General features: G+C 42.5%; 1 protein-coding gene across 1 annotated transcript in view; it reads left to right on the plus strand.

Moving 5' to 3' along the window:
* DNAH3 (dynein axonemal heavy chain 3) overlaps positions 1–23,181 on the plus strand; it is a gene marked incomplete at both ends in the record, with an annotated part of 188,647 nt that overhangs the window by 79,223 nt on the left and 86,243 nt on the right. Inside the window, 13 exons of the mRNA XM_082858163.1 lie at positions 633–769; positions 1,756–1,957; positions 3,577–3,669; positions 5,522–5,632; positions 8,995–9,109; positions 11,067–11,265; positions 12,513–12,621; positions 12,850–12,963; positions 13,728–13,904; positions 15,951–16,042; positions 17,858–18,077; positions 18,667–18,801; positions 21,653–21,764. Of these exons, the coding sequence (XP_082714289.1) occupies positions 633–769; positions 1,756–1,957; positions 3,577–3,669; positions 5,522–5,632; positions 8,995–9,109; positions 11,067–11,265; positions 12,513–12,621; positions 12,850–12,963; positions 13,728–13,904; positions 15,951–16,042; positions 17,858–18,077; positions 18,667–18,801; positions 21,653–21,764 (1,816 nt within the window). The remainder of the gene's footprint in view (positions 1–632; positions 770–1,755; positions 1,958–3,576; positions 3,670–5,521; positions 5,633–8,994; positions 9,110–11,066; positions 11,266–12,512; positions 12,622–12,849; positions 12,964–13,727; positions 13,905–15,950; positions 16,043–17,857; positions 18,078–18,666; positions 18,802–21,652; positions 21,765–23,181) is intronic.

The raw sequence follows: 23,181 nt of genomic DNA on the forward strand, positions 1-23,181 counted from the left end.
TGCCGTACAGATGTTCCTCATTGTGCAATGCAGCCGTGTCCCTTGAAACCTATTAGTAAACTGGATTTTTGCAAATTCAGTATCTCTATAAATTTTTTCTAATTTCAAAAGTTATTTGTTATTAAAAATTCAAACATGGAAATAGGAAATATAAAAAGTAGAGGCCTTTTGAAATCCCAACTTCGTGGAGGTGACTATTAGCAGTTTGGATAATTTAGCTCTCATTCCTAACGAGGTATAAGATTTTATTTGTTACACGATAATGCAATAAAGCTTTTATAGATTGAGAATAATTTTAGAATTCAGGTAATTCTCTGTATTCAGTTACTCAGTTGTTTAACAAATGTTCAAGGGACCAGCGCAGACTAGTATAGAATGTCGTGGTCTGAATTCCACAATCCCAGAAGTTAAAATATAATTGGCTTCGTCGGTTTCAGGTGCCCAACCCCAGCCCAGTCAACCATGGCCAGAGGAAGAGGGTCATGTTATATGAGCAGTCAGCCTTGTGGGATTAGGAGGTGATTAGGGTAGGAGGGTCATTAGTTGATGGGCTGGTCGCACACTCATTACAATAACCGGTCTCAGGATCTGGGAACCCCATGATGATTATCACCTTTTTTTATGGAACCTAGGTGAAAGATACCAGGGTTCTGGTGGCAGCAGACCAACCACGGATGGCTGAGAGGCTTCAAGAAGCCAACCTTCTGTTGGAGGACATCCAGAAGGGGCTGAATGACTACTTGGAGAAGAAGAGACTATTTTTCCCCAGGTATTCAGCACCATTCTCTTGCTTGAAGTTGCCCTCTTGACCCATATATAGGTAGAATTACATTTTTTCATACTGAGAGTTAGCTTCTACTCATCTATTCCATATTCTTTCTAGGTTTTCCATTCCCCAAAAGACAGCTCTCGGGGGTAAGGTGTGTCTTCACGGTCACTATTTAGAGTGAGGTTGAATAGACACCAGTGGAACCAGCATGGTCAAATACCCCATTAGAGGGGTATAGTACTCAAGAGCCTGGACTTTGGAGTTAAACAGACCTCAGTTTGAGTCCTTAGCCACACGTGGCTATCCAGTGCTTGAAATGTGGCTAGTGTAACTTAGAAAGCAATTTTTTTTTTTTTTTTTTTTTTTTTGCGCGGGCCTCTCACTGTTGTGGCCTCTCCCGTTGCGGAGCACAGGCTCCGGATGCACAGGCCCAGCGGCCATGGCTCATGGGCCCAGCTGCTCCACGGCATGTGGGATCTTCCCGGACCAGGGCACGAACCCACGTCCCCTGCATCGGCAGGTGGACTCTCAACCACTGCACCACCAGGGAAGCCCCCTCTCCTGGGAGTTTTAAAAATACAAATTCCCAGACCCAATCCCAGATCAGTTATATTACAATCTCTGGGAAGTGGAACCTTGGCATTGGAATTTTTTTTTTATAACCTCTGCAGATGATTCTAAAGTGCAGCCAAGGTTAAGAACCACTGCTCTATCCAGGTTTCTTTCACCTGGTAGCAACCCCTCTCTCCCAGCCATATAAAATCCGCATATACCAGCTTTCTTCCTTTCTTTTGCTCTGAGTCAAAACCATCTCCACCTTCTATGCCCTAGATGAAAAATGGTGAAGAGGAGTGGGCCTTAGATAAGACTCTAGAAGTAGCTGGCATTCACGCGAGTGTCATCTACCTGTTGGGGAGTATCACCTTGTTGGAAAAAGAAGCTCTTAGAAGAGATTCCAGTAGCCATCTTCCTTTGCTTTGCAATAGGTTCTTCTTCCTATCAAATGATGAGCTGTTGGAGATCTTGTCAGAGACAAAGGACCCCCTCCGAGTTCAACCACACTTGAAGAAGTGCTTTGAAGGAATTGCCAAGCTGGAGTTTACAGACAGCATGGAGATTGTGGGCATGATCAGCTCAGAAAAAGAAATCGTTCCATTCAAACAGAAAATCTCCCCAGCTGAAGCCAAAGTAACTCCACTTACCCATTTTTGGTTCTTATCGTCATAACAGAGTGAAACAGAGAGAGGCAGATTGCATGTTGGTTAAACATTTGGACTCTGGTTCCAGATTGCCTGGGTGTGGAACACTTAGATTACACAACTTAATGACGGGTGACTTTGGGGAACTAATCTTTCCGAGTCTACTTGCTCATCTCTAAGATGGAGATTATACTGCAATTCACATGGCATCCTAAATTTGTGGAAGGATTTCAACCGAACTTGATGTGGAGGCAGCAGCAGGAATCAGATCCAAACAACTAATGCTGTTTAAATCCCCGTGAGAAGAGCCCACTTTAAAGAGATCTGGTCAGATGGGGCAGGTGTTTAAAGGGCAGGTGTTTCAATAATATTTCATGGAATTAATGCCATTTAACTCAGATTTTCATACATGTGCTCTTATCAAATGAGTAAAATGTAAGTTACTTCCACTCTTGCTGAACACGACAGCACCCGGCGTAGAAATAGACAAGTACTCTTGCCTTGCCGTTTTTGCCACCCACACATTTAAGTTGCAACAACCAGGGATCATACCTTAAAACCAGACACCAGCTAGCTCATGAGCACCTGAGGTCAGCAGGTACAGTTGCCTGAGATTCTAACACTGAATAGTATGCTGCACATTCAAATTACCTGTAGAGCTTTAAAAACATCCAAATGCCCTGCTTACATCCCATACCAGTTAAATCAGAATGTCTGGGAGTGGGAGTCAGGCATCCATAATTTTTAAAGATCTCCAGATGATTCCAGTGCACAGCAAAGTTTGGGGACCACTGGAATAATGCAAGAATTAGAACTGTTCAATTAGAAATGAGCAATTTATTTTATGAACTTGTCAACTAAAAAAAAAATGCACAACCTAAACGTTAAGAGGTGTGTTTTGTTCAGCGGCCATTCTTAGGACTTCAAGCTGGAGAGGTAGCATCTCAAGTAACCCTGAGAAAACGGCTTGGAGGAGGCAAGGAGGGGAGATATATAGGAGTTTTGCAACAAAGGGCAGGTAGCCCGAACTTCAAAAGATTATTGTTAATTAAAGAAAACCAGATATCTCAAGTTAAGGAATTTAGTGCTTTTCTATGGATGGGAAAATGCAAAAGTCTAGGCTCACTGAAATCATTCCTTTGACATGCGCGTCAGCTGTCTGGGGCCAGCATCCTGTGTTTTCTCATCCTGAGTTCCCTCAGGGCTCACCAGCTCACTTTGGGAGGTGGCGGCTGCAGTCACTGATGGCTGCAGCATCTTTTGATCACTGATATGGCAGAGGCAATATTTTATTTCTCAAACTGAAGTGTAAATGTGTCATTTGTCTCCTGAGAGAGACATAAATAACTTTATTTACAGTTGTCTTCCAGAAAATGATATGAAAGAAGTGCATGTTAAAAACTCCCTATTGCCCCTTTTTTGAGACATACACTTCTTAGAATACAGTAAATAAGTGTAAAACCAATAGTTAAAGAATACTAGCTTGAAGGTGTGCAAACCTTTGGCCTCCCTCCAGCCCTGTCCAGAGAGAAAGCTGGCTTCTGCCCATGGTCCCTCCCTCCAGGCTTGGCTAACTGTTACTGCCTCTCTGTCTGTCTCACCCCACAGGGCATGGTGGAAAGATGGCTCCAGCAGGTGGAACAGATGATGCTTGCCAGTATGCGGGAAGTTATTAGACTTGGGATTGAAGCATATGTCCAGGTAAATGAAAATTGGGGTACACATGCCAGGGTGTTGGTACACCAACAAGAACTTTGGGGACAAGGTTAAATGGAAGCCTGTCTTCTGCTAAAACCCACCCCTCTCCTGCTGAGTAACACCTGACCCCTCTGTGCCTCTTTCTCCTTTCCCTGTAAATCCTGGGGCAGTGTATGTATTTCTGAATATAAAACGTTTGCAGTTAGAAGCAGCAGACACTAGCATAGCCTGTGAGCCAGAACCCTTTGTTTGCTGTGGGGCAGTCCTTTCTGTGAAAATAATTGATGGCAAGCGGTTTATTTAGAGCCCCTCCCCAATTAAGCATCCCCTCCCCCAGGCTTTTTTAACATTACACATGCCCTGAAGGGCACAACTCATTAAGCTCCCAAAGCTTTAGGTGACCTGTGTAACAGAAGGCCTAAGGGAAAAGAACCTGTTGCAATTACTCTTTAGCCAGCTCCCAGCAAGGTTAATGTTGGCAGGCTAGATATTTAGTCTCCTCTACTTTAGGTGCTCCTCACTTTGGGGCCCCCACCCCTATCCCCAGGACTTTTTCCATCAAAAAAAGGGGTATTCAATTAACACCTTCCCACTAAGTACCAAGGACTGACCCTGCTGCCCCTCTCAGTAGTATTTGCCTTGTAAATGAAAGACCAGTCCTTTGTCCCATGACATATTACAAATCAAAAATTAAGTTAAAGAAAAACGGCTACCTGCATGAAGTTATTTCATGCAATTGCATCTGTAGCCAGACACAGCAAACTTTTTCTGTAAAGGACCAGATAGTAAGTGTTTTCAGCTGTGCAGGCAATATACACCAGGCACAACTATTTATCCTTGCCTTTCTAATAGAAAAGCAGCCTTGGATGATGGGTTCAGCAGGGGGCGTGGCTGTATTACAGTATAACTTTATTTACAAAAACAGATATGGCCATATTTGTCCCTCAGGCTATAATTTCCCTATCTATAGTTTAAAAAAAGTTAGAGCGGTCATGGCTAAGAAAATCGTGGGGCAGTACTGCAATGTTATGTAGCTATCAAAAGGAGTAGTTATATAAATACCTTCTGAACAACACCTTGATTATAACTATGTAAAATCCCTGGATAGGAGCATTAAAGAAAAAAAAAAGAAAGGAGTTGTTGACTGAAAAAAAAATGCACGACGTGAGAGTTGTGAGTTAAGTTTTATTTGGGGCAAAATGAGGACTATAGACTGGGAGACAGCATTTCAGATATCTCTCAGAAAATGCTCCAAAGATGTAGGGGGGGAAGGTCAGTGTATATGTGATTTTGGTGAAGGGGGAGTACATGCAATCATCACATATTTTTTGCAAAAGGTTGCTGCTGGTCTCGTGAAGGTCGCTGCTAGTCACGAGGAGCAGATGTCACCATGAAGGGTTTTAGTGCTTTCCTAGATACGAGGAGATGCAAGAATTGGGCTCATAAAATGGTTTCCTGAAAATATCTAATTATCTGAAGACCTGTTCTGCCAGTTTTTCCCAGAGCACAGAGTGCCTCATTCCTGATCTCCACCCTGAACTCCTTGCAGGGGGTGTTGAAGGTCAGCAGCTGCAGCAGGTCATAACTTAATCCTTGTAGAGGTAGCTGGCAAGTGACAACTTATAGGCGACAGAGTTAATGAAATTGTTGGTGATGATCCTTTTCTTTTTCATAAAATTCAGGGAGGAAGACATAAATCCGTAATCCCAGAAATGTCAAGCCTTGTAGCCTCGGAGGTTGGAGATGAATTTTGTTTTTGTTGAGGGGGTAAGATGGTGGTAGATGTTTTTAGGAAGTCAGTTTAAATCACATAAGATGAACTGACCCTACAATGTGCCCTACTGCACTTTCCCAGGTCCCTCGTAATCACTGGGTCTTGCAGTGGCCTGGCCAGGTGGTTATCTGTGTCTCCTCCATCTTTTGGACCCAGGAGGTTTCCCAAGCCCTGGTTGAAAAGACCCTACCGGTAAGTGAGCCTGTCATGAAGCTTGTAGAGGAGATTTGAGCTTGATTATGATTTGAATGACATATAATTAGAGTAGCCATTTTTCTAAACAAAAAAATAAACAGCCCCATGGTGTCACAGAAGGCAGGGTTCTCTTTGGGACAGAGATTTGGGAATTAGGGCTGTCCTGGAGTTCTGTAGTATAAGAACTCTCACATTTCTTCCCAGACGGAAATTCTAGGCTGCAGTATCCTGTTTCTTCAGCCTTTGCTTCCAATTGTCAACCTGGCAGAATTTCTGCCAGCAGAGACTGCTCATCTTCTTCCTGGGCCAAGAAGCCACCTGGTCCTGTTTTCCTCTACTCTTCCTGCACCATATCCCTTCTTAGCACCTCCAGTCCAACACTAACCCATCTCCAGCTTTTCCTTCAGCTTTCTCTTGAGACCAAGAATGCTCAGGTCCTGCTTGTCTTCAGATCCGGACACACGTATTTCCAGCTAACTCTGCCACCGATGCCTGTACTTGAGGGTTCAAGACCTGGATGGATTTGAGTTCAAATTCTGACACCTCCAACTGTTAGATATGTGACCATGGTCAAGCTACATAACCTGAACCTCAGTCTCCTTGTCTATAAAATGGAAGGAATTGTAGCACCACACCTTACTACTGTGAAGGGTTAAATGAGATGCTAGTAAATTATTCAGTACTTAGATCCTAGGCTATAAACCCCACAGGGCAGGGGGCATGTCTTCTTGCCTCACTATTATATCTCAGAGGGTTATTACAGTGTCAAGCACATAGTAGTTGCTCAATAAATATTTTTTGACTGACTACATGGTAACTCCATTCCCAACATTTTTACCATGGTATAGTTTCCCATGATTATCTCATCAGAATTCCTGTTATTCCCCCTATATACAATATGATTGCCTGTGGCTAGAATATATTTTAATTTACTATATTTTGCTTTATACATTAAAATTAGAACATTAGTATTTGACCAAGTTTCACTTTTTACAGATATCTTGTTGATAATTCCTAAAAGATGTGTTGCACTTTACACGTGCAAACTGCTTTCACGTACATCATTTCAAACCTCAGAAACACTAAAAAATTCTGACTTTTGTGACTGTATCTCTGTGCCCCAGTTTTCCTACCTGTAAAAGAGGAGAGTGCTTCCCATCACACACTCAAGCCCTGGAGTACAATGAATGCTGAATGATGTGCCTTGGCATCCTAAAGGTGTTGGTACAGAATTGCTATCCATCCATCCATCTACCCATTGTTCATTTAACAAATATTTGTTTGACGTTGCAACTGGGACTTTGCTGCTAGGCAAAGGGAATTAGAGGTGAATGAGACAGTCATGGTCCCTGTCCTCACGGATTTACAGTCTAGTGGGGGGAGATAAAAAGGCTCTTTTATAGAACTATGATACTGAAAGTACAGGGATCCAGAAAGCATGGGAAGGAAGGAGAAAAGAGAGGGGAAGATTTCCCAGAAAAACAGTGTCTAAGAGGAGACATAAAATATGAATAGGGACAAGAGAAATCACTCCCGAGAGAGAGAGAGAAAGAGAGAGAGAGAGAGAGAGAGAGGAGAGAGAGACCAGAATGTGCAAAAGTCTGACGATGAAAAGTACGGTGCATTCCAGCAACTGAAGGCAGTTTGGTCCAGAATTGCTGTGGAATGCATGTGGGTAAGAGAGATGCAGGGGGCAGTTCCATCACCAGCGGCTTTACAGACACGCCAAGGGTGATGGGGACACATCAAAAAGGCTTTTTTTTTTGCTATGTACTACGGATATTATAATTAATAACAACACCACTATTTACTGGGTGCTTTATTCACACCAGACATTGTGCCAAGTGCTTTACATACACTATCTTATTTAATCCTCAAAACCACTTGAAGAATAGCTATAATTATTGGGATTTGGCAGATCAGGAGACTGAGACTCAGAGGGTTAAAATCATTTGCCAAAGAAGACCATAACAGGAAAGTGGGGAAAATGAGGTGAGCCTAGGGTGGTCTCACTTATTTTTAATTCTTCTTTTTTTTTTTTCAGTTTTTGTTTATTTATTTATTTATTTTTGGCTGCGTTGGGTCTTCGTTGCTGCGTGTGGGCTTTCTCTAGTTGCGGTGAGCAGGGGCTACTCTTCGTTGGAGTGCGGGGACTTTTGTGGTGGCTTCTCTTATTGCGGAGCATGGGCTCTAGGCACATGGGCTCAGTAGTTGTGGCTCGTAGGCTCTAGAGTGCAGGCTCAGTAGTCGTGGCGCACAGGCTTAGTTGCTCTGTGGCATGTGGGATCTTCCCAGACCAGGGCTCAAACCTGTGTACCCTACATTGGCAGGCAGATTCTTAACCACTGCACCACCAGGGAAGTCCCATTTTTAATTCATTTTTATTGTTTAACTCTTTATTTTGAAATAATGTCAGACCTGCAAATAACATTGCAAAAATAATACAAAGAATTCCCATACACTCTTCATCCAGATTCCCCACATATTAACATCTTACATAACCACAGTACAATTATCCAAATCAGGAAATCAACATTGATACAATATTATTATCTATTCTATAAACCTTTTATACTCATCCTGGTTCAGGATCCAATCCAGGATTACATGTTTACATGCATTTAGTTTTCAGATCTCCTTTGTCTACTTTAATCTGAGTTTCAGGTATTTTTGTTAATTCTGGTTTACTACCTAATTTATATATAGTAAAATTCACCCTTTTTAGTGTGCATTTCTTTCTTTTTTTGCGGTACGCGGGCCTCTCACTGTTGTGGCCTCTCCCGTTGCGGAGCACAGGCTCCGGACACGCAGGCTCAGCGGCCATGGCTCACGGGCCCAGCCGCTCCGTGGCATGTGGGATCTTCCTGGACCGGGGCACAAACCCATGTCCCCTGCATCGGCAGGTGGACTCTCAACCACTGCGCCACCAGGGAAGCCGTTTAGTGTGCATCTCTGAATTTTGACAAGCACATACAGTCGTGTAACCACCATCACAGTCAAGACATAGTTCCAAACACCCTAAAATTTTCCTCATACCCTTTGTAGTCAACCCTTTCCCCTATTCTCAGCCTCTGACAACTACCATTTTGTTTTCTGTCCCTATAGTTTTGTCTTTTCCACAATATTATAAAATGGAATCATATAGTATCTAGGCTTTCAAATCTGAATTCTTTCAGTTAGCGTAATGCATTTGAAATTTGTCTCAATGTTAATGACTAGGGGTGAGGGAAAGGGAGCTTGAGGGATGACATCCAGGAGTCTGGTTTGGACCATGGGGTTATGGATGGTGTCATTCCAGAAAAGAGATTACCAGAAGAGAATCCAGTTTAACCCATTGTCCCATCTTACTCCCCTGCTAGGATTTTCTGAAAAAGAGCAATGATCAGATTGCACAGATTGTCCAGCTGGTGCGAGGAAAACTGAGCAGTGGGGCTCGACTCACCCTTGGGGCCCTCACAGTCATTGATGTCCACGGTAAGCAAGGAGGTTTCCCTCGCATTACTGACTGTCCAGTAAGAGCTGCCAGGCTTGCCTCTCTCCCTTCTGGATGGAATGACTCAGGTCCCTTTTCTCATTAGGAAGAGGCTTCTCCAACTGAAAGTAAGTGAGGGGGTAAGGAGAGGAGTCAGTGCTTCTGTGTATCTCCATCTTATGTTTTCCCCTCTCATCCCCAACGTTTTTGAGATTTACCAACTCGGATCGATTTCCCTGTACTGATCTTAATGAACATTTTTGAATACTTACTTGGTGCCAAGCTTTGTGCTAAGTGCTTGACATACATTGTCTTATTTTTATACACATTTCACAGATTAAGAGCCTGAGGTTTATAGAGGCAAATAACTTGCTGAGAGGCACACAGCTAGTAAGTAGCAGGGATGCTTTTGTAATTTGAACTTATGTCTGATTCCAAACCCAGAGACTGGAAATGGGCAGTGATGCAGGGAGGGAATGGGTAAGAGAGGATGCCTTCCAGCTCTTCCTAGAAAAGAGAGAGAGAGAAGGAGAGAAGGAGGAAAGGAGGAAGAAGAACCAGGGTCTTTATGTAGAGCAAACAACCCCCACACCGTCACGCCATCATCACCAAGGAAACTAGGGCTGGACCAAACTTGTTGCCTGGGAACAGTGTCTCTTTTGCTTACATACTGGCAGCTTCCTACTGGCAGTTCATGCATCTTACTCTCTGTGAGGCTGATGCTCATTTCTTTTTTGGCCACACGGCTTGTGGGACCTCAGTTCCCTGACCAGGGATTGAACCTGGGCCACGGGAGTGAAAGCCTGGAATCCTAACCACTAGGCCACCAGGGAACTCCCTGATGCTCATTTCAATCCCTGATGCTCATTTCAATCTGATTTCATTTGGATAGACTAGCATGAAATCCGGAGGAGACAAGGCAGAAGGTGATCTTCATCTGGCTACATATTTAACTGGTAGGAGTAACAAGTGCAAGCATGGTTACTGCCCAGGATACCTCAGAGTGGCTGGGTTTACACACACGCACACACACACACACATTCATGCACAAACACACGAACATACACTGCATAGGGAAGGTATCCACAACGAAGTGCCTTGAGATTCACCTTCCTGGATCTCTCACACATACCCTGCTCCTGCCACCACTCTCTGGGTTCTCCCAGGGATCTGGTGTGGAATTAAATTCCTTGGGGTGAATGGAAGAGCTGTTGGTGTAATCTTCTGCAAGGACTCTTCTCTGTAGGGTTTTGGATTTTACTGTAATAAAGATTTCTCTCACAGAGAGGCAGTAGACTTACAGAAGTGTCCCTTTGCAAAGTTATATTTCTGAAATCCTGATTTCAAGCTGCTCTACTAGTTCTAAGATCACAATAGCACTTGCCCTGTGAGTTACCTAAAAAATAATGAATGATTCTCATAAACTTATGTCCATTCATCAACTTCAGGGCTCCCATCACTGTGAGAAAAGTAAATTAGGCTCACAATCCCATGACAGAAAGGAGAAAACCTAGAAATGTATCTCCTAGTTAGTTTCTCAGACACCCCCCTTCATGGAAAGAATACATCTAACAAGGATTCATGGGACCCCTGCCCTTGCTAACTATATCAGGCAAGGCAGATCGTGTTCTCTTAAGAGGCCTGGAACAGGGCCAAAAGGGTCACACTGGGGATAAGATAGCATTTGGGGCAACTACATATTGCAAACCCCTCTGGTTCAGCCTCCCAAGAGTTTGGGAATGATAACAGTAGCTAATACTATAAATTTATATAATACATAAATACAGATGTTGCTTGAAGTTTGGGGATGGGCGAGGAGGATAGTTGAGCCTAAAATTGTCGAGATAGTGAGGGGTGGCCTTGATGACATCCTCAGTCAGACCCTTCTGAGGAATCCGTGAAGACGGGAGGATGCTGATGGCTCTGCAAGTGTGTGTTTCCACGTCTGTGTCCCCACAGCTCGTGATGTGGTCGCCAAGTTATCTGAAGACAGTGTCTGTGACCTGAATGATTTCCAGTGGATCTCCCAACTGCGCTACTACTGGGATGCCAAGGATGTACAGGTGAAGATGATCACTACAGAAGCCTTATACGGCTATGAGTACCTGGGAAACTCCTCCCGGCTGGTGATTACGCCCCTCACTGACCGCTGCTACAGGTAAACTCTGAAGGGTGAATAGAGAATTCCAAAAGGAAAACCTGGGGAAGAAGGTTAGAGCATCTTGAGTTTGTTACCTTCACCGTCTATATTTTAGTTTCTCAGATTTTAGAATTTTTCCCTTCATCACCATGGTCCCACAGATGGGCATGGAAACTGGGCCTTAGGCCAGAAATGAGAACCCAGTAGGAGTCCTAATCTAATGCAAATTAATGTGTTCAAACCAACAATTAGCACGTTGTTGTCTCTCCTTGAAAATGGCACAGTGCTTAAGTAGAAAGGTCTCCAGTGGCAGGAATCAAGATGGTGCCTGGAGATCCCATGGCCAGAGTTAAAAAAGGGGCCAGGTAAAGGACCCAGGCAAGGAGTCTCGGAGCTCTGCCACCCAGTCTGATGAAGAGGTATGGCCATTCTGTGCTCAGCAGAGTGCTTTGCCACTTTGCTTGGAATTTATAACTTTAGAAATCTGGACTTTGTGAACTTGTCAATTTTGTGATGTTTAGATTTTTCTTTGATTTTATACATTCCTTAGAGTAGAATTTTTTAAATTATAAAAATAGTACTTGAGTATTTTTTAAATTTCAGAGTCCTCAGTCACGTGTTTTCTATGTTCTATGATTTCTGTTCTTCATTCATTTATCTATTCCACTCATTGTTCAACAACCATTTCTTGAACTTTCCTGTGCATGATGTATGACCTCCAGGAACCCTCAACTTAATGGGGTGGGGGAGAGACACACCCTCAGGTGATAACAAGAAAGTGTGTTAACTGAAATTATAGAGGCTCATACAAGGGGCTGTGGAACCACAGTTAACACATCATTCATTTCTAGCATTTATCTTGTGCCTGCCATATGGAACTGAATCAAATCTGGGTCCTGAACTCAAGAGTTCATAACCTAGTGGGAGAAATATGTTTATTTTCCATCATTCCATTGGCATTGGTGATCTTTGGAATGTGGAGTTTATGAGGATTTTTTACTTTTCTTTGATTCATTTAGTAAGTATATATTCATTTATCCATTCAATCATTCATTCAAACAAATGCTTATAGGTGTCACCCATGTACCAGGTGCCGAGGTTGCAACACTGAGTAAAATAGAACTTTTTACAATGACGATGTATTGCTCATATAATCAGGGAAAAATATTTAATTACTTGTCTGAGTCAAAACAAAATAAACCAAAAGCAAATTTCTCTCCTGTGCCTTAGGACTTGGCACTGAGCTCGCATTCTCTTCTCCTTAGGACACTGATGGGGGCTTTGAAGCTGAACCTTGGAGGAGCCCCAGAGGGTCCAGCTGGGACAGGCAAGACAGAAACCACCAAAGATCTAGCCAGAGCTTTGGCCAAGCAGGTAGGGAAATGCTGTCCATCCGCACACTCTTTTTCCCAACCCTCTGTGGACCGCTGTCCAGGGGAATTGGCATGAAGTTCAAGATGGCTCAGAGTAACAGGCAGAGTGGGGCTCCACCTCCTTCAGTGAAACAGGAAGAGGGGAGCCCCACCTCTGTTTCATGGTGCAGGGTGGTTCAGATGGGAGGAAACCCATCCTGAACGGTGCCCACATCCTCCCTCTCTCTAGTGTGTGGTCTTCAACTGCTCAGATGGTCTAGATTACAAAGCCATGGGGAAGTTCTTCAAAGGGCTGGCCCAGGCTGGAGCATGGGCCTGCTTTGATGAGTTCAACAGGATTGAGGTACCTCTGCTACTGGGCTACTGAATGGAGGGTTTGGACACGCAGGGACTTTTTTCTGGGCTCTCAGTTCCTCAGTGACATGGACTTATGTCTCCTCTAAGGCCCTTTGCACAGAGTAAGTACTCAATGAACCAAACAAAAACAGCCCCAAGGAGACAAAATGCATATTTTATACACATAAACATTCTCACCAAATTGATTCCCTCACTCGCTCATTCAGAAATTTATTGAGCAGCTGCTCTATGTCAGATACTCTGCATGTGTGCATGATACAAAGATGAGCAAAAAATGGTTTTGCCCTCTAGACTGTTACAGTCTAGCAAAGGGAAATAAAAATTAAACGTTACAAATAGAATATGAGAGAAGTCTATAGCAGTGGTACAGAGGAGTCATCACAAAAGAGGGGGTGGTTAATTCTATTTGGGTAGGGAATCGAGATTAGGAAATGTAAACATGCAACTTGAACCGATAAACACATACTATGGGTGAAGCATTATGCTAGGTGCTGGAACAAAGGTAAAACAAAGATAAGATACTATGGAAACTACTCACACACACACACGTATGCACATGTATGCATGCATATACACACCAATTTTCCTTTCCTTTACCAAAACCCTAAATCATGCTCCTAATTTTGAATGTGAAGGTCTTATTCTCAGGTGATGGGGTTCTTTCTTTGCTAAGTGAAGGGTACTTTGGCATAGTGGGGTTGGTGGCTGTCAGAAGCAGGAGCTCAAATCAACCAGCCATTCTCACTCCAGGTAGAAGTGCTCTCTGTGGTAGCTCAGCAGATTCTCAGCATTCAACAAGCCATTATCCGGAAGCTAAAGACGTTCATCTTTGAAGGCACTGAGCTGTCTCTGAACCCAACCTGTGCTGTCTTCATCACCATGAACCCTGGGTATGCTGGCAGGGCTGAGCTGCCAGATAACCTCAAGGTAAATACTGAGTGTGTAACTACTGGGTGTACTTTATGGTATAGAAACCTGCGGAAGTACCCGAGGGTCTCACAGAGAAGCCAGATGATGGGACCAGTTGACATTTTTCAGCTGTGAGAAGTAAAGACGTTACTTGGCTTCAGAACTCCACCATCTCCCCAACTAGGTCTCATGAGATGGGAGGAAATATATACATAGTAACCAATGGCAAAGAGGCAACAATGATCACTGGAAGAAGTATCACTATTTCTGTTGTCTACAGGGGTCAGACAGTTAATATAAATGAGAAAAGCCAGCTGGGCCTGGTAGGGACTCTGACAAATGCCCCATCTAGAGGCAGCAGCCCCTACTTAGCCCCAGCCTACTGTTGCCAAGCAGGAATTGTCAGATCTTCTCATTTTTCAGGAAAAGCCAGAAATTTGGATTTTTACATGAAATCTTATTTTTAGATCCTGTCTCAATGCAAAAAAAAAAAAAAAAAAAATCACTGTAGGCCAAATAAAACAGATCTGCTTATAAGAGAGCATCAAAGTCCAACACAGAGAACGCTGGTAGACCAAGACTAGAGCACGTGGAGCTAAGCTGGTTGGGCCTAAGTGGTGTCCACACCAAAGCAGGCTGTTCCAACCAGCTAGAGAGATAACAAGAGAGCTTGTATGTCCCTGGTACCTACTGCTGAGCTGGCCTGAGCTACAGCTGTGGCAATAAGCATTGGCCCTGCTGCAAGCGGGAGGAGGCAAGTGCCTCTGAAGGGGGAGAGAGAGAATTCCAACCAGGCCATCTTAAGGGAACAGGCACTAGATGACCTTAGCATGCTGCTCTCATGGAAGGAAAAAACACAAAGTGCAAGATGAATGGGTCTTCACCTGTGGGAAGAGCACCTAGCACCCCAACTGCGTGAAAAGAGCAACCAGAGGGAAAATTCTAGGCCTGCCTCTTTATGGAGTCCCTCTCAAGTTATTGCTCCATTCCCTTGCGTGAAAGACGCAAGAGAGACCTGGACAAAACCGACATTCGCTGACTTTAGTACGTGATGCTCCATCTGCTAGAAGCACATTCTGATTAGTTCCCTGGAATCTAATTCAGACAAGGCACTCCTCCTCCTCCTTGGGAATGGAAAAGAAGTCAGAGAGATCCCTAAGGGTCAGCATAGGCCAGGGACACCAAAGTAGAATTTGGAGCCACATTTCTCATTTTAGAGTGCCCAGTTGAGGTAACTCCCCCCTGCACCCCTCCCAGCCAACAACCATGTTAGATCTGCACAAACAACTTTCATGAGACAGTGTGGCATAGTAGAAGGTACCCAGGGTTGGTGTCAGGAAGCCTGGATTCTAGCCCTGGCTCTACCTCTAACTGCATGACTTGGGCAAGTCACTTCTCCTCTAAGATCTAAGATATTAGATCCAAGATATTAGAAACAATAGCTGATGTTTATTGAGCCCTCACTATGTGCCACACACACACCTTTTTAAGCACTTCACTTACATAGGATCATTTGTTCTCATGAGAACTATGAAGAGGACACAGTTGTTAGTACATTCTGAGATGAAAGACCTGAGGTCTAGAGGGGTTGCATAACTTGTCCACAGTTAGTAGCTAGCAGAGCAAGGACTCAAATCAAGATTTGTCTGACTTCAGGATTCTTCCAATACATTATTATCCTGCATCCCTGAATGACTTCTACTGTCTACACTGAACACCGGAAAGCTCCAATAGTTGAATGATGCTCATTTGGCATAGGAGGATGAGGTGTTGCTAGGTTACCAGCACCTAAGGCCTTCCACACAACCACTGAGGGACCCAATGTGACACATGTACCTGGACAAGGCTAGTGGGGAGGTTCATGGAGCAGTGGATCTGTCCAGTAAAGACAGTCCTTCTGCACTGATTTGACCTCCAGCCCTCCTTTCCTTGATTGTCACTGGGTGGTCTGAATGATCATGTTACTTCTCTTTGCCTCTGTAGATGTACCTTCCCCCATTTTCACCTTATGTGTTTAGGTTCTTTACATGAAATCTTATTTTTAGAGAGCTGTTTCTTTTCCAGGCCTTGTTTCGGACAGTGGCCATGATGGTGCCAGATTATGCCCTCATTGGAGAAATCTCCCTCTACTCTATGGGGTTTCTAGACTCCAGAAGGTATGTTATATTGGCTTTCTAGTGGGTTCTAAAGAAAGAGTGACAGAGTGGCTTTTTGTGGGGTGGATTCAAGGTAAATTGTCCATTGGAAAAAAAAAGAGAGAAACTTGAGAAACTGCTTTTACTCACAAGTTGATCTGAAAGCACATAGCCCTGGTCTTGGTCCTGACCCCATCCCTGACTAGGAAATGGCTCAGATTACCAAGAAAGGGCCTCCACTCTATTTGTATACACCTGGACTTCTAAGGAAGAATCGCTCATCTATTCTCTACCCTTCACTCTAACACACACACACACACACACACACACACACACACACACACACTCCTAAATGACTTAAGGCGAGACTGAAAAACATGAAGTTATTCCAAGATTGAAGAGGAACAATTAATATAATTTAGAATTAACATTGTTATCAATATAATATTTATTTACTCAAATCAACTTGGTTATCTCTCATTCAAGTATTACCCAGTTTTCTAAGACGGAGACATACACAAGCATCAGTGTCTTTATCACATGCACCCAGAGTTGTGAATATTTATTGTAAAATGCCTTTTATTGATCTATTTCAAATTTTACATTTGTCTTTTTACATTGTCTTGCCCATAATCAATTGATTTTTTGTTACTGCAGTTATCTCCACAAGGCCCACAGTGTCTTGGTGGCCTGGAGGTCCTTGCTGTTAATGCAAGGGGCTGCAGATATTCTCGACAGAATGTGCCGTCCTTCCTAGGCTAAGAGGCTGCCTCAGTCATAAGAGGTTTATTTTTTCTATAGGAGACTTAGGTTACATTGATTTGCCTGTTCAGTTCATTTATTTATTCAATTGGCAAACCACCTACCTTATGCCCAGCCCTGTGCCAGGTTCTGATGAGCAACACAGTCTTTGCTTTTAAAGTAAAGCAGTCTTGTTAGAGAGGAGCCGTGCAAGGGGAATGTGCATAAGTACATTAGTTAGGGTAAACCTGACCTCCAAATTCCAATGGGCTAGCATAGCAAAAGTTTATTTTTCACTCCCTAGAAATCTAAAATGGGTGTTTGTGATCAGAGGAGTTCTTCCCCAGGGACCCAGGTTACTTATATCTCACAGCTACAACACACGAGCATAGAGGATCTTATGGAGGAGGTTTTTATGGACCAGCCCTCAAAGTGGCACACTTCCCTTTCATTCATATGCCACTGGCTAGGACTCAGTGATGCGGCCACCCATAACTGTGTGGGAGGCTAGGAAATGTGGTTCCCCCCCGTGTGCCCAGGAAAAATAAGATATGGCAGTGCACATGAGCATACATGTATTGTGTGCTGAGTATATTAAATTTTGAATTGGTTTTCTTGAATTAAAAAAGTAAAACATGGATATTGAAAAAAATTGTAATGTTACAGAAATGCAAAAATGAGTGTCCCCTTTGTGACCCTTAGTCCTACTCTTTAGGCATTAACATTGTTAATCGTTTGACGTAATCTTCCCAAGTGTGTGTGTGTGTGTGTGTGTGTGTGTGTGTGTGTGTGTGTGTGGCGTACACATTCATATATACAGATAAAAGTATAGACACATGTAGCTTCTTGTACAGTATATGTTATACATATGTATGTGCTTGCTGTTTTTCATCCTGCCTTTGAAAGAAAGTCACAGTGCTTCCTTAGCTCATTATGGTAACTCTGTGAAGAGGCCTTCAAACGATAGGGTTTCTCCATCAAGTTCGTGGGCAGGCCTGGCTTCTGCAGGGACAGGGCACAAGCATGTTGGGAATGTCTGCTGAGCAGGACATGGTCCTCTCTAGAGGGTCTGCAGACATGTCTTTGCTCTCCCAGTCTTGCCCAGAAGATTGTTGCAACCTACCGCCTGTGTTCAGAGCAACTTTCCTCCCAGCATCACTATGACTATGGCATGCGTGCTGTCAAGTCTGTGCTCACTGCCGCTGGCAACCTGAAGCTGAAGTATCCAGAGGAGAATGAGAGTGTCCTGCTGCTCCGGGCCTTGCTTGATGTCAACCTGGCCAAGTTCTTGGCTCAAGATGTCCCTCTATTTCAGGTATGTAGTGGTTTGGGACCTTGGCTAAGCACTGAGACTCGACATCCAAAGATGAAAAATGTTTTCGGCACCTCTTCCATCTCCTGACACCCCCTCCATTCTCTAGCCAGCATACCTATTGCCAGATACCCTCCCCCAAATGTTAAATAATAATGGTAATAGCAATATCCCTAATTCCTGATTTTAATAAAAACAGTTTCACTGTTAGAATATTTGCTGTTGAGTGTGAGTAATTGTTTATATCAAATGTAATTAGTTTTCTTTTGGAATTATTTTAATGCCTATCTTCCTAACTAGGCTGTAAGCTCTTTAAGACAGAAATCTTGACTGTCTTGTTCATTGCTAGTATAATGACTGAAAGACAGCACAGACTTATTAAATATTTGCTGACTTTTAAAATTCTGGGGAAGGAAAATCATGTTTAACAGATATTGTTAGAATTTGTAATTGTAGATAAGTTTCAGTACAGGAAAAATGAGGTTTGGAATTTTCCAAGGATTCCTGCTACCTGTAGATCTCATTTTAGAAAAATGTTGAGGTTATGTATCTGATAATTCATCTTTTTCACATCTTGAATTTTTGTTAACAGGGAATTATATCAGATTTGTTTCCTGGAGTTGTTCTTCCAAAGCCAGACTACGAAGTTTTTATGGAAGTGCTGAATGAGAACATCAAAAAGATGAAACTCCAGCCAGTACCTTGGTTTATTGGAAAAATTATCCAGGTTGATTCCTTGTACCCATGTGGGAATGTACCTGTTTACTGTTTGCTGAGGTCAGGAATTAGAAAGAACTATGGTAGATTGGAACTGAGCTGACAGCAATTGGAGATGCCTGGTTAGAGATGAAGACACTCAACAATCTGTTGTGCCTTCAGTTTTCATTTCCAGGAGCTGACTTTTAAAATCCAATATTTTTCCTATGACCATCTTCCCTGGGGTTTCTTTTTCATCATTTGGGGATGAAACAGAACCTTTCAGGGCATTGGGCTTTGAATTAGTCAAAAACCAACTTTTTTGGTTCCCAGTGACAGATATCCAATTCAAACTCTCTTAGTCAACCAAAGCGAATTTACTCACTTACCTAACTTGGAAAGTACAGAAATATGTTGGTTTCAGGCATAGTGGGATACATGTTTTTAGATAATGTCATTAGGAATCTGCCTGTCCTCATTTCTGGATTCTGCCTCTCTCTGCATGAAAAATTCATTTTCAGTTGGGCCCCCAGTAGCCTCACACTTAGATTGTCCCATGTTCAAGCCCAGAAGGAAAAAGAGCATCGTTCTTGGAGTGTCCTCAGCAAAAGTCTCAGGATTAGCTTTGAATGGTGCTCATAAAGTCACGTGACCATCCCTGAACCAATTACAGAGACAAGAAGTAGACTATAACCGCCCCACCTCTGCCAGAAGTGGAGGTGGAGTCAGAGCCACCCAAGTCATGTGGACTGGACCATGAAGTGGTGGTTCCTCAGGGAAAATCAGGATGCTGTTACCAATAGGTGAAAGAAATGTTTCTATAGTCTTGACCCTGGAGAACCTTAGTGAAACTCCACACTAATTTCAGGGATCCTTCCCTAGGATCACTTTCTATGTAAAACTGACTTAAAGTCATAAGTCGAATAAAATAAGCCCCAAATGCACTTTTTCTACAGTATCACAGGACAGAACTACAAGGGATCTTAAATTCCATCTGCTCCTGGCTCCTTAAGAACACTGGCATCCAGAGAGGGAACAGATTTGGACTCACATAAACCTAGTTTCAGTCTCACCCCCATCAGTTTTTTGATGTGAGATTTTAGGCAAGTTCGTTCACCATTCTGAGCCCTAGTTTCTTCAACTGTAAAATGGAGGGAGTAAAACCTTCCCCACAGAGTAATTTTGAGACAAGAAGTACATAAAGTGCTAGATATAGTGCCTGATTACCATATCAAAATCAACCTCACCATCTCCACAAACATCAGAAATATCATCATTTCCCAAAATCATATTGTTATTTAGAATTAAAGGTCAAAGTAGGACCCAGGTCTCCAGATTCTGAGGTCAGAATAAAAATTTTTAGGAATAAAAATTTTTTCCCAACTATTCATCAAATGTGCCAGTCTTGACACAATTCATTTAACTCAATATTGAATCCCAATCTATTCGTTGGGATTTCATAGATGGACTTTTTTCAACTAGGCATGAGCTTTTATTTCCAATATTTTATAATAAAAATTTTAAACATGCAGAAAAATTGAAAGAATTTTACCGAGAATACCCATGTACCCACCACCTAGATTTTATAATTAACATTTTATAATACTTGCTTTATCATTTACCTATCCATCCATCCATCCATCCGTCAACTTATCTTACTTTTTGATGTATTCCAAAGTAATTTACAGACCTACAGATGAACTTTTATATAGTTTAGAACCAATTTTCCAAAGCAGAATATATGGAGCTAACTTCCCTTTTGTATATTGATACCTTGATAATCCATTTAGAGTTACGTGAGGGGGAAGGTGAGAGGCTATTGAATCATAGGTGCCTTTCTCTCTTTTCTTCTGGTGCACAGTCAACTCCATGTATCTTTATTCAATCTGAAATGTCTTTGCAGTCTACTTGAATGTAAACCCTGCTTGATGGTTGGGGATTTTGTTGTTTTGTCCTCTCTGTCTGTAGAACTCAGAACAGTATCTGGCACATAATAGGTGTTTAACAAATATTTGCCGGCTCACTTTTGTCAGTACCTGTACCACCCCCATTGTCCTAATTTACACCCTCTGTATAACTCACTTCCAAGGTGAAAAATAATGCAAACAATCCTTAAAATAAAAAGCTTCACATATTCCCTTTTGCTGAGAGACTCACAGTTTAAAAGGAGAGAGAAAACATTTCACATTAATATAAATGACCAAAGCATTTGCATTTCAACTGTCATGGACTACTTGTCACAGACAAAACAATTAGAAAATTCAAAAAATGAGCTTCCACTTGACTGTTGATTCTCAAGGGTAGGGGCTAAAATTACATGGAAGTTCATTTATATTTTACAGCATCGCCCCTGGCTCAGAAAATACATTTTAATTTATTGAGAGTTCCAATCAAGTCAGAATAGCATTTAGGCCTTGAGAAAGGAAATTTCCAATAGAAATGCCGTTGGCTAAAATGACCATTGTTTCCTTTTCCTCTTTAAAAGCAAGTAGAAATGGTGCAATGAAAAGATTAGTGGCATTGAAGTCAGAGAGCCCCGTGGTCAAATCCTGGTTCCACCACTGATGAGCTTGGGCAAGTTAGTTAGCCTCTCTTGAGCTCAGTGTTCCCACCATTTAAAAGTAGTTAATGATACCTGAGTGGATTAAATGAAATAACTTAGGTAAGTCAGTGCTGCTTAGCACACAGATAGGTGCAGAGCAAATAGTATTTCCCATCCCTTAAATAATCTGAGATGCACACATATAGTTATTCATCCAAAAGATATTTAAACAATAGATGACAAATAAAGGACTGCAGTCCTTGTTCCTTGTAGACATCTGACTAATTGCAGTTCTGGGAGGTCTGCAATGATTAACTTCTTATGTGATGTCTCCTCCCAGATCTACGAGATGATGCTGGTAAGACATGGCTATATGATTGTCGGAGACCCCATGGGTGGCAAGACCTGTGCTTATAAAGTGTTGGCTGCAGCTCTGGGTGATTTACACGAAGGTAAAACTCGTATCCCTGGCTTCCAGGGAGGACAGGAATCCCCACTCAGTTGACTGGCTCCATAGAGATGATGCCAGGCTGTTAACTTTACCATCCCTGATTTGTGACATTAGAGCCAGGAATAGAACATGGCACACAGCGGTCTGCAGGCAGAGAATAAAGAGGGGGAGAGCTTCTAACAGGGGATTTTATGTGCATCACTAACGCTGGAGGAATTTTCTCAAATGCTGAACAGTGGCTTCTCCAAAGGTTTCCCAATGAGAGGGAAACTCCTGCCACTTGCCTAAACAAAACTGTTCTAAGAGGAGATCACTGCATGGTTTCTTTTCTTTTCCTTTTTTTCTTTCCATCCCTTCTTTCCCTCTCTTTCTTTCCCTCTCCTTTCCTTTTTTCTCCCTCCCATTCTCCCGCCCTCCCATCCACCCTGCCTCCCTCCTTCCCTCCCTCCTTTCCTTCCTTCAACTTAATGTAAAAGATAAGACCTCAGACTCTTGAATGAAACCCAGACCTTGGGCAAATGACTAAACCTCTCTTTGCCTCTGTTTTCCCAGCTGTAAAATGGGATTGTTGTGATAATTAAATGAGATTATGCAGGTAAATAACCTAGCTCAACAAATAAAAGCCATGTTTATTGCCAGAGAAACAGTTTTGAGGTTTTTTTCTTCTATAAAGCACAAGGCTGTGGTTTTGAAAAGCAGTGCCTCGCTGTGCCTGTGTTTACAGGATCCCTTCCAGTATGCTTCATTTTAATATTTTTTTCTAATAACATTGAGTTACTGCTGATTGACTTACTGTGGAATTTTTGAGTTTTTTGTTTTGGGCACTAACTTGGCCTTAATAAATTGTTATTTAATAACTTGGACATTTCAAACTTAAGTAATAATTTTGGCATTGAATATAATTTAGGAAACTAAATGAAGAGAAAGGAGGTTACCCCATTGTCTTTGCCTCAGAATTCTGCAGAAATGATTCTTTAGTTCATGGCTCAGGCACTCCAGTTTTCCCTTACTTTGAAGGATCATGTAAAAGTGTGGTTATTTTCTGTTATTAAATGCATACAATGTGCCATCCATCAGCCTGTGTATTCTGGTTGGGTCCTGGTGCTCCATTTCTCAGGGGACACTTATTGGGCAGCTAAAGAAGAGGTTTCAGGACTAAGCTAGCCCTTCAGATAGACAAAAGGAAAGTAACCATCATTTTCCAGAATCCTTTACCTGTCACCTGTTTCCTTATCTCAAGTCAAAACCAAGGTTCTAGGGTAGCCAGGTACATAAAGAGACCTGATTATATGGCATCTCTCTCCTTTACTGCCTGAGTTCTTTTAGGCCCAGGCAGACTTCTTTAGATCTGACTGGCACATTTGACTTGTTTGAAGTGAGCCTCAGAAAACAATATGGTGAGAAACTAATAGCTGTAA

The sequence above is a fragment of the Leucopleurus acutus genome (genome assembly GCF_964270905.1).
Source record: "Leucopleurus acutus genome assembly, chromosome: 16".
NCBI classification, from domain to species: domain Eukaryota; kingdom Metazoa; phylum Chordata; class Mammalia; order Artiodactyla; family Delphinidae; genus Leucopleurus; species Leucopleurus acutus.